Source organism: Aegilops tauschii, chromosome 5, assembly GCF_002575655.3.
Source record: "Aegilops tauschii subsp. strangulata cultivar AL8/78 chromosome 5, Aet v6.0, whole genome shotgun sequence".
In the NCBI taxonomy this organism is placed as follows: Eukaryota; Viridiplantae; Streptophyta; class Magnoliopsida; order Poales; family Poaceae; genus Aegilops; species Aegilops tauschii.
The window spans coordinates 243,576,501-243,588,467 of NC_053039.3; the positions used below are offsets into that span (position 1 = coordinate 243,576,501).

General features: G+C 47.8%; 2 protein-coding genes across 3 annotated transcripts; one reads left to right on the forward strand and one right to left on the reverse strand.

The window, feature by feature from the left end:
- Positions 1-674: 674 nt before the first annotated feature.
- LOC109738725 (uncharacterized) lies at positions 675-4,844 on the forward strand. 2 transcript variants are annotated; one of them, XM_020297809.4, is made up of 2 exons: positions 675-3,435; positions 3,677-4,844. In XM_020297809.4, the coding sequence occupies exon 1, from the start codon at positions 676-678 to the stop codon at positions 3,283-3,285; it is 2,610 nt and encodes an 869-aa protein (XP_020153398.2). In that variant the 5' UTR covers position 675; the 3' UTR covers positions 3,286-3,435; positions 3,677-4,844. The 2 variants fall into 2 exon arrangements, with proteins under 2 accessions (XP_020153398.2, XP_040245434.2); XM_040389500.3 differs by having other exon boundaries at positions 3,682-4,844.
- Positions 4,845-10,100: 5,256 nt separating this feature from the next.
- On the reverse strand, positions 10,101-11,726 carry LOC109738724 (cytochrome P450 CYP94D108-like). Its single transcript, XM_020297808.3, has one exon. It carries the CDS (start codon positions 11,724-11,726, stop codon positions 10,194-10,196), a length of 1,533 nt encoding a protein of 510 aa, XP_020153397.1. The 3' UTR covers positions 10,101-10,193.
- Between the last annotated feature and the right edge of the window lie 241 nt (positions 11,727-11,967).

Below are 11,967 nucleotides of genomic sequence, written 5' to 3' on the forward strand. Positions count from 1 at the left end.
AGATCGAGGGAGGCTGGCAGAACATGTACATACCTATGTATGATATAATTAGATTAGATTAGATACTAACCCTACTTTGTATCTATCTCTTTGTAATCCTCTGACTGACGCCGCCCTTTGTGTGTGTAAGTTAGTCTCCCCAAACCAATCTTCCTACACGTTTTACATTGTGCACATGGACACGGTCACTTGGCACCTCGAGGGCTTCGTTAATGGTTGGTGGGATATGAGAACCGACAAACAAAACCCTAAAAAGTGTGCTATGGCCTTTCTCGTTACGCTTATCTCTTGGACAATTTGAAACTAGAGATATGTTCGGGTGTTCCGTCACATACTCATGTGTGTGCCGCCGCCAATCCTTCTAAACATCGTCTTAGAGGAGGCCAAGTTTTGGGTTACCATGGACACAAAGAAACTAGCATATTATTTTGCGTGAGTAATTGCCATGTTGTGATTGTGGGTCCCTTGTAGAACTTTATTTTCTTCTTAAATGTTTTTTGAGCGAAATTATTTTCTCCTCAATTAATAGATGGGCCATTCTTATGCCTCCGTTGAAAAAAAAAAACTCAGCAAAACCTTTTCAGTAAACCTCCCCACGAGGCAGCTGCTGGGCAATTTCGGCGGACGGTTGGATGCAGTCTGGGGAGCATACGACCTCGCCGTTGAACGGCCGAGATGCAGGAGAAAGTAGCCGCTGGTCTCTGGAGTTCAAGGCCGGCCTCCAGTTCGTCCCGCGCCGCCACATTGCTTGCCTCCTCCCTCCACCCTTCCGGCCTCCTCCTCCCACCGCAGCGGCGGCCGCCGCCTCACCGTTTCATGTCCAGGCTCCTGCCCCGCATCACCGCGCTCCCAAGCCGTCGCCGCAGCCACAACCCGGTCCCGCCCGCCCTCGCGGAGTCGCTCGCGCGGGTCCTCGCCACCCGCTCCACCAACCCGGTCTGGGCCCGCTCCCTCGCCGCGCTCCTCCCCTCCCCGCTCTCAGACGGCGGCCTCGCCGACGCCGTCGTCTCGCTGCGCGACCCCGACCTCGCCCTCGCGCTCCTCTCCTGGTCCCGCTCCCACTCCGGCAGCCGTCACCATGACGCCGACAAACTCCCACCGCCCACGCCTATCGCGCATTCCGCCCTCCTCCGCCTCCTCGCCCGCTCCGGCCGCTTCGACGCCGTCGACTCCACGCTCCAGGACATGTCTCTCTCGGGCGTCGCGCCCACGTCTGCTTGCCTCGGCGAGCTTGTGGCTGCCTACGCCGACGCCGGGATCGAAAGGAAGGCCACCGAGATGTGCGAGCGCGTCAGGGCGCAATATGGAATGCTCCCTGCGGCGATCCACAGCAACTGCCTGCTCAGACTCCTTGTGGAGCGGCGGCAGTGGGACGACGCCCACAAGCTGTATGACAAAATGCTTGCTAAGGAAGGTGGCGCGGATGATTACAGCACATGTGTGATGGTCCGGGGCCTTTGCTTGGAAGGGCGGGTCGAGAAGGGCGTGAAGTTGATTGAGGCGAGGTGGGGAGCAGGGTGCGTGCCAAATGCTGTGTTCTATAATGTCTTGATCGATGGGTATTGTCGACGCGGCGACATGGGTAGGGGACTGTTGCTCTTGGGTGAGATGGAGATGAAGGGGATATTGCCAACTGTGGTAACATACGGAACTCTTATGAGCTGGCTCGGGAGGAAGGGTGATCTTGAGAAGGTTACCTATTTGCTGTCAGAGATGCGGGAAAGGAGACTGTCCCCCAACATCGAGATTTATAACAGTGTCATCGATGCTTTGTGCAAATGCCGGTCTGCACCACAGGCAATGGTAGTCTTGAAGCAGATTTTTGCAAGTGACTGTGACCCTGATGCCATCACTTTTAGTACTTTGATATCTGGGCTCTGCCGGGAAGGGCGTGTTCAAGAGGCTGAGCGTCTGTTGAGGGAGGCCATTAGGAGGGAGGTAAACCCAAATCTATTCTGTTATACTTCATTGATTCATGGCTTCTGCATTAGAGGACAAGTGATGGATGCATCCAATTTGCTTATGGAAATGATGGAAAGAGGGTATACTCCTGATGTGGTCACATTTGGAGCCCTGATTCATGGTCTTGTTGTTGCTGGGCAAGTCAGTGAGGCATTGCTTGTCCGGGAGAAGATGACAGCGAGGCAGCTTCTCCCTGATGCTAACATATATAATGTACTGATTAGTGGCCTATGCAAGAAACATATGCTCCCTGCAGCTAGAAACCTTCTAGCAGAGATGCTCGAGCAAAATGTCCACCCTGATAAATTTGTTTACACCACATTGATTGATGGGTTCATTAGGAACGAGAGTCTTGACGAGGCAAGGAAAGTATTCGAATTCATGGAACAAAAGGGTGTCCGCCTTGATGTTGTTGGCTATAATGCTATGATAAAAGGATACTGTCAGTTTGGAATGCTGGATGAGGCAATTGTATGCATGAACAACATGAGAAAGGTGAGGTGTATCCCAGATGAGTTTACATATTCCACTCTTATCACTGGCTATGTTAAACAAGGCAATATGGGTGGAGCTCTAAGGTTACTGTGCGAAATGACGAAAAGGAGATGCCAACCAAATGTTGTTACATACTCATCATTAATAAATGGATACTGCAAGCTAGGTGATACAGATACTGCAGAAGATATATTCGCAAGCATGCAACTTGAAGGTCTATTCCCCAATGTGATAACTTATACCATTTTAATTGGTAGCCTGTTTAAAAAAGATAAAGCGATGAAAGCTGCTGCATATTTCGAACACATGCTGATTAATCATTGTGCTCCTAGTGATATTACGTTGCATTGTTTAGTTACTGGTCTCACTAACTGTATGGCTTGTATCGTCAGTTCAAACTGCAGTGGTACTGTTAAGATGCATGACAAGGGTGCTCTTTTAGACATATTCAGGGGTTTGGTTAATGGCAACTGGGATCCAGGGAATGCAGCATACAATGCTATTATCTTCAGCCTATGCAGACACAATATGCTTGGTAACGCATTGGACATAATAAATAAGATGGCTAACAAAGGCTACTCACCGGACTCTGTCACTTTCATTGCACTTCTTTATGGATTTTGTTCTGTTGGCAAATCAAGGGATTGGAGGAGCATCCTACCTAATGAATTTCGTCAAGATCAACTTGAGATAGCCTCTAGGTACAAAATACTATTTGATCAATATGTAGCAAAGTCAGTTGGTTGTGAAGTCTCTAGTGCTCTGCGGTTATATCTTGAAGAACGTAGATCCTTAAAACAAATGGAGCATAAATTTACTTGTTCCTGATATTGTTCCTGGCACTTGCAAATGGGGGATAATACTTATCAGCAATTGAAGACTAAGAGTAGAATGGTTAGTAATACCATATCTACAGGACATTTCTGCCAGCACTGGTAATGCATGACTAGATCTCCAGTAGAAATGGTCTCCCTGAAGGTAATAATCTTGATATCATATTAATATATGAGAATAGACCTTGCTTGATTCTCCTGTGACAAATTCTTTCTGGCTTGCTGACATTCCATGAGACCATGGCAATATAAGTTTAGAATTTTAATATTGGACATGCAAAACTGTAAAATATCACCCTCAGACCACATTGTTAATTTGCTAAAAAACTGGCTCAGCATACGTTCTAGTGTACTAATCTTGTGATCACATTTTGCATTTTGGTCAGGTCAGGACAGGAAGATGCCGATTTCACATTCACATCCAGAAGGGGAGTGGATCTCCTTATAAATATCACCGAGTGATTGCTCTTGATCAAGAAAAAAAAAACTTTGAATAGGCATCTGATGTGACTTTAATTTTCTGGTAAGGTGGATTCTCAACAAGTGCTCGTGCAATTAAGCAGGTAAATGAACTGTGAATCAATTGGTAGAGCACACACTCAGGGTTTACAGGGCATCGTGTTCCCGATATATCTATTGATATTGGAAGGAGCTCTATGGAACCGCTTTGGCTGTTGGAATTTGGTGTGTACAAAGCCACAAACACTTAGCAGTAACAGCGGCCATATTAGAATGCTGACTGGTCTTCCATGAGCCTACCGAGTTGCAAGGCAGAACTTGTATTTCTTCCACTGAGCTAACGTATACTGATGGAAGCAATATGTTTCATTAGACCAATACTAGCAAGGAACAGAAAACCAAGACAGCTAATTTAACTGAAAGTTCACAGGTAAAAAGAAACTGAAACTTGCAAGTTGCAAGGGTATCAGGTGTGTTCCTGATCTGCTGAGGCCTGGTGCTCTTTCTCTGGCCTAGAGACCCAAAAGTTCTGATTGGTACCTGAAAAACTATTGATTGATGACAATTCTATGAGACATCTAGGTTGGTCATTTCAAGGATTTGTAGCACTTTAGATTTTAGAGCATAGTAATGGCCGGAATAACAGAAGGCAATACATGTTAACCGTTGATCGACTGTTCGAATGCTGTATCATCACTAGCGACTAGTGGAAGCCCAATACGTGTATAAAAAACTAAGGGAGTGCCTAGAACTCATCTGAATGAAATATAAATTGGTCTCATTCACATGACGTCATCCATTTGTGTACAAAAGGTGTGGTCGTTCTATATTGTCGCTACTTCTTCCTGGGCCGTTCGTTGTTTGTTGTGTTTTTATGGGCCAGTGTACAATAACGAAAGTTGTCCGTTGTTTGTTGTTGATGAATAGAAGCATGAAGCAGCTGGGCCCTTACCCTTATTTAGGGAGCGTTTTTCTGTTGTTGTTTTTAGTTTTTTTGCTCGAAAACAATAGCTCGGAGGAGCCTTTGCCTGGGCCCTGCCTTGTTTTATGCCAACATTATTAAAAAAATTCAAATGAATTGCCTAAAAAAGAAAATGTTAAACAGCTCGAAAAGAAAAAAATGTGTGAAAAATAAAAAAAATATGTATGTACGTAAGAATGTTTATCGCATGAAACATGTTCACCATGTATTTTTTTTTAAATGTCACATATCAAAAAAGTGCACCAAGTATTTGGACAAAAATCATTGCGAATATAACTAGGGTTATATTCGTGCTTGGTACTAGCGAGCCATGTAACAATCTGAATGTTTGAGCAAAACCAATTTGATTGCACCAATTGCGTGAGCGTTGTGACAGTTGCAGTTGCGACACCCTCCCTCTGACTAAGCGAGTGAGAGCTCATGGGCCGATCCATGTGTGTGTTATAGCAGCAATTCCATGGTTTTAGTGTGGATAGGACATCTCAAGAGGCTCAAACGACCACCACCAACTGGCACTGGGACCGACATGTGTAAAGACACCACAACGGCACACCAAAAAACTTCATTTTCCTCTAGGAAATATTGTCTCCAACAAAAACCCGACACGATATACAAATGAAAAAACACCTTCATAAAATAGTTGATTTTTCACTCAAGGAAAAAAATTAATAAATATATAGTAAAGAAATTTAAAAGAAACAAATGTAAACAAAAAATGATATAAGAAGAAATGTTAGTTGCACAGGCAATGTTTGCTGGGCGACTATATCAAAATAAATTATTGTGTATGATCGACGATGATACAACTATAAGCGTTCAACGGTGTGAAACTAGGATCATATATATATATATATATATATATATATATATATATATATATATATATATATACAACCCTCTCCCAATTAAGTTGCGGGCGCTTCATACCTCTTGCAGTTGCGCCTGAGTATGATGAGTTGCAGTTGTACGGCTGAGTACGGGCGTTTTCTCAAGAGGTCCCAGTTGCATGTGCCCGGGTTTTGTCAACTCTTGTCAACAAACACCCCCCTAGTTGCGAGTCGATGGGAAACTTACAACTGAAGACCCTCAACCAAAAACACACACACACCCCCCTAGTTGCAAGTTTCCCATCGACTCGCAACTGGGGGTCCCACACACCCCCTAGTTGCGAGTCGATGCTTGACATGCAACTAGGGACCCCTTGAGAAAAAGACACACACACACCTCTAGTGCAAGTCGGTTATCGACAAGCAATTGGGGACCCTCAACACACACACATCCCCTAGTTGTGAATTGATGGTCAACTTGCGACTGAGGGTCCTCAACAAACACACACACGCCCTAGTTGTGAGTCGATGATTGACATGCAACTGGGAACCCCTTGAGAAAAAGACACGCACACACACAAAACACACACACACACACACACAAGCACGCACACATACCCCCTAGTTGCGAGTTGATGGTCAACTTGCAACTGGGGGTTCTCAACAAACACACACCTGCTAGTTGCGAGTTTGATGGTCAGCATGCAACTGAGGACCCTTGACAAAAAGACACACACACACACCTCTAGTTGTGAGTCGGTTATCAACATGCAACTAGTGACCCTCTACAAACACACACACACATCCTTAGTTGCGAGTCGATGAGCGGGGTGCAACTGGGGGCCACAACAAAACACACACCCTCTACAAACACACACACACACATCCTTAGTTGCGACTTGATGAGCGGGTTGCAACCGGGGGCCACAACAAAAGACACACACACACACACACACACAAGACCCCTAGTTGTGAGTTGATGGTCAACTTGCAACTAGGGGACACGAATAAAACACACACACACAGAGCACCCCCTAATTGCTAGTCGATGGACAACTTGCAACTGGGGGTTCTCAACAAATACACACACACACCCCTAGTTGTGAGTCGATGGTTGACATTCAACTGCGGACACTTTGATAAAAATAACACACAGACACACACACACCCCAGTTGCGAGTCGATTATCGACATGCAACTTGGGACCCTAGTTGCAAGTCGATGCTTAACATGCAACTAAGGACCCCTTGACAAATAGACACACACACATCACTCCTAGTTGCAAGTCGGTTATCAACATGCAATTGGGGACCCTTGACACACACACACACACATCCCCGTAGTTGCGAGTTGATGGTCAACTTGCAACTGGGGGCCACGAATAAAACACACACACACACAGACACACACGTACCCCCTAGTTGCGAGTCGATGGTCAACTTGCAACTAGGGGCCACGAATAAAACACACACACGCACACACACATCCCTTAGTTGCGAGTCGATGGGCAACTTGCAACTAGGGGTCCTCAACACACACACCCCCTAGTTACAAGTCGGTGGTTGAGATGCAACTGGGGGCCCCTTGACAAAAAGACACACACACGCACGCACTTCTAATTGCGAGTCGATTATTGACATGCAACTAGGGACCCACGACAAAACAAACACACACACACACACGCGCGTGCCCCCTAGTTGCGAGTCGATGGTCAACTTGCAACTGTGGGTTCTCAACAAATACACACACACACCCCTAGTTGCAAGTTGATGGTTGACATTCAACTGGGGACACTTTGATAAAAATAACACACACACCCCCCAGTTGCGAGTCGATTATCGACATGCAACTTGGGACCCTAGTTGCGAGTCGATGCTTGACATGCAACTAGGGACCCCTTGACAAATAGACAAACACACACAACACTCCTAGTTGCAAGTCGGTTATCGACATGCAATTGGGGACCCTCGACACACAAACACAACACACATCCCCGTAGTTGCGAGTTGATGGTCAACTTGCAACTGAGGGCCACGAATAAAACACACACACACACACGTACCCCCTAGTTGCGAGTCGATGGTCAACTTGCAACTGGGGGTTCTCAACAAATACACACACACCCCTAGTTGTGAGTCGATGGTTGACATTCAACTGCGGACACTTTGATAAAAATAACACACAGACACACACACACCCCAGTTGCGAGTCGATTATCGACATGCAACTTGGGACCCTAGTTGCAAGTCGATGCTTAACATGCAACTAAGGACCCCTTGACAAATAGACACACACACATCACTCCTAGTTGCAAGTCGGCTATCAACATGCAATTGGGGACCCTTGACACACACACACATCCCCGTAGTTGCAAGTTGACGGTCAACTTGCAACTGGGGTCCACGAATAAAACACACACACACACACACACACGTACCCCCTAGTTGCGAGTCGATGGTCAACTTGCAACTAGGGGCCAACACACACACACACGCACGTAAACATCCCTTAGTTGCGAGTCGATGGGCAACTTGCAACTAGGGGTCCTCAACACACACACCCCCTAGTTACAAGTCGGTGGTTGAGATGCAACTGGGGGCCCCTTGACAAAAAGACACACACACGCACGCACTTCTAGTTGCGAGTCGATTATTGACATGCAACTAGGGACCCACGACAAAACAAACACACACACACACACAAAAACACACGTACCCCCCTAGTTGCGAGTCAATGGTCAACTTGCAACTAGCGGTTCTCAACAAATACACACACATACACCCCTAGTTGCGAGTCAATGCTTGACATTCAACTGGGGACACTTTGATAAAAATAACACACACACACCCCAGTTGCGAGTCGATTATCGACATGCAACTTGGCACCCTAGTTGTGAGTCGATGCTTGACATGCAACTAGGGACCCCTTGACAAATAGACAAACACACACAACACTCCTAGTTGCAAGTCGGTTATCGACATGCAGTTGGGGACCCTCGACACACACACACACAACACACATCCCCGTAGTTGCGAGTTGATGGTCAACTTGCAACTGGGGGCCATGAATAGGACCCAACAAGAGTACGAGCACACAACTAGGGGGGTACGGGTGCAACTACAATCAACCCCCACCCCCCTAAAAAACAACCCACGACCGTACTCTTGAGTTGTAGTTGCACTCGAGCTGGGTCGGTTTCAAATACAATAAAAAAAATTGAAAAAGACTTCGCCGGCGCTGACACCCTCCCTCCGACCCCCGGTTGCGGTAGGTCTTGCTGTTGCGCTACGGTGCTCTGAGTTGCGCTTGCGCCCGGGTTGGGGCGGTTGCAACTGTAACAAAATAAACAAAAAAATTGAAAAAAAGACTTCGCCGGCATACACACACAACCTTTAAAACAATAAAAAACTAAAAAAACTAAAAAATATATATTTCCAAATAGAAAGGAAGAAATAAAAGTACAAACAACGAAACTATAACTGAAACTAGTTGGACAGTAGAAAGGTTGTGTGTGTATTATGTTTCTTGCAAATTGTGCATAGTTTGGTTGTGTGTGCAGTTACACGCGAACGACAGAATATACATATATGAGTAAAAGTTTTAAAAACAAAGAAAGAAAATGAAATGATTAAAAAGTTGGGCCCTTTCATCTCACTACTCTTTCCCACTTTCTATACAAAAGAAGAAATAGAAATCATAAAAAGGAAAAAACATTGTATTGAGAAAAAACAACCTGAACACAACTGTAGTTGCAGTCAGACTACAATGTTTGCAATTGCAACTCTAGTGATGGACATGCAACTAGCCCAACAAACCTCCTTCCGACCCCAGTTTCAATCGGATTACAACACATACAGTCGCATGTCTAGTAGTAGACATGCAACTGCAACTGGTAAAACAACTATTAATAATTATACTAAAAAATCTACTTCTTTTTTAAAAATCTACAACAATTATTTTACATAAAATAAAGTACTAAAAATTGTATACGTTCAAACAATGGAAAAGGATCTCTTAGGAAAAAGAAACAACCGCTGCTGAAGACAAGAAACAGAGGGATACAAATGCGACAATGATGCTTGGTGGCATCGGACAGAGAAACAAGCTTAGCTTCTGAATATAAAAAGAAAAAAAGCCACCTTAAAAGGCTGCTCCAGCGCTCCCTACATGGGCCACCGGCCTGCATTGCTCGTACGACGACACGAACAGCCGGTTCGCTCACCTCGCACGAATAACTACGCTTTTAATCCAACGGCTGACAAAGTGAATGAGACCAAAATAAATCTCAGCTAGCTGAGTTTTAGCAATCCCGAAAAACTAATGTAGACGTATATAATCACTCCTGCGCAGCACTATTCATCTGAAATTAATGACCAATTAAAACATGTTTCATCTTTGCTGTGCATATAGGAGTACTGATTTGATTTTATTGTTAATTTTGTAAAAAGTTATTGGATCGCTGATTTGATTGACCAGCTATTATGAACACAGCCAAACTGGAGCATCCCTTTATTCTGAATAGAAAAATGTACAACAGAATCAAATTACAGACAATTTTTTAAAGTAAAACTACAGACATTATTGTTAATAGCCCACTGGCCACTGCTCTGAAGATCCAGCACAAACTTGCTCGTCCTACGCTTCCACCCTCCTCCTTATTTGCACAGGCAAGCCGCCCTTCATCCTGAGCGTCACCGAAAGCACGTGCTCGGGCACGCCGCTGCCGGCGTTCTTGCGGACGACGTCGACCGCGAATTCTTCGAGCACACTGGCAGCGATCGACTTCATCTGCACGTAGGCCATTTCCTTCCCGAAGCACGTCCTCGGCCCGGCATGGAACACCGTGTACCGGAACGGGCTCTCCGGCCGGAACGCGCCATCGTCGCCGAGCCACCGCTCCGGCTTGAACTCGGCGCAGTCCTTGCCCCATATGGCCGCGAGCCGCCCCATGGCGTACGCGCTGTACGTGATGTTCCAGCCGGCGCCAATGTGCGTGCCGTCGGGGAGCGTGTCGTCCGCCGCGCTCGACTGGGAGTCGATCAGCACCGGCGGGTAGAGCCGCATCGACTCGGTGAGCGCGGCGTGCAGGTACTGCATGTCCCGGAGCGCGTCGAACGTGAACGGGTCGCCGGGGCGCGTGCCTGCCATGGACCGGACCGAGCGGACCTCGTCGGCGATGCGCGCCACGACGTCCGGCCGGGACGACACGAGCCAGAAGAACCACGTGAGCGCCGAGGACGTGGTCTCACGGCCGGCGATCAGGAAGCTGAGGGCGATGTCCCGGAGCGCCTCGTCGCCGTGCTCGTCGCTCGCCACGAACCTTGACAGGACGTCGTCTCTGCTTTCTTCCCCGGACGCGCTTTGACGGCGGGAGCGGACAATTTCCATGGCGAACCCATGGACGTCGGCGATGGCCTTCTTCAGGCGGCGCTCTTTGCCGACGTTGAGCCATTTCTTGACCTTCCAGGAGGCGGCCACGGGGTCAAGGAATCGGCTGACGATGAGGTCCTGCGCCTCGCCGAACGCGCGCATGAAGTCCGACTTCCCCTCCGTCAGGACCCCGCCGTCGGCGAGGCAGCACGGGTCGTGCCCGAACGAGACCATGCAGATGGTGTCGAACGCGAACCGCTCGAGCACGTCCTGCATGTCGAGCACCACGCCGGCGCCATCCGCGGCGCGTCGCAGCAGCGGGAGCAGCCTGTTCCCGACCTCGGCCTGCACGGAGTCGACGAGGAAGCCGCGGAGCGAGCGCGTGGTGAACTCGAGGCTGACGTTCTTGCGCTGCCACAGCCACTGCTCCCCGTCGGAGTTGAAGAGGCCGTGGCCGAGGAAGTCCGCCAGCATGGAGATGGCGCGCTCGCCCTTGGGGTAGTTGGCGCGCAGGATGTGCTCGACGTCGGCCGGGTTGCCGGTGACGATGCCGGTGGTCATCCCGGGGATCCAGAAGCCCATCCTGAGGTCGGGGCTGGCGACGATGAGCTCGGTGGACCACTCGAGGAAGCGGTCGCGGTTCTTGAGGAACGCCGGGAGGTGCCCGAGCAGCGGGTGCCTCCTGAGGCCGTGGGTGGTGGGCTTCTTCTTGGCGAGGCTCCTCGCGATGTGGTAGGAGATGTACAGTACGGGAGGAAGCAGGATGAGTAGCAGGGAAGAAGCGGAGGGGAACTCCATTGATTCTGACTTTTTATCTTGTCTTTGCTCTGTTGAACTGTGAATATTTTGATGGAGTGTCCTCTTGGTTTATATATACGCGCCTCTAACGATGGCAATTTTACACATGGATATGGGTATTCACGGATACCGTACCCGCATGGATAGGATATGGGCACAATTTTGTATCCACGGATAGTACCCTTACCCTACCCGTTAAGTCATGGATAGGGTACGAGTATAGCCTTTTACCCATGGATAT

What these genes read in the sequence shown, in the direction of transcription:
- LOC109738725 (XM_020297809.4), top strand. Translation starts at nt 676, where the DNA reads ATGCAGGAGAAAGTAGCCGCTGGTCTCTGGAGTTCAAGGCCGGCCTCC.
- LOC109738724 (XM_020297808.3), bottom strand. Translation starts at nt 11,726, where the DNA reads ATGGAGTTCCCCTCCGCTTCTTCCCTGCTACTCATCCTGCTTCCTCCC.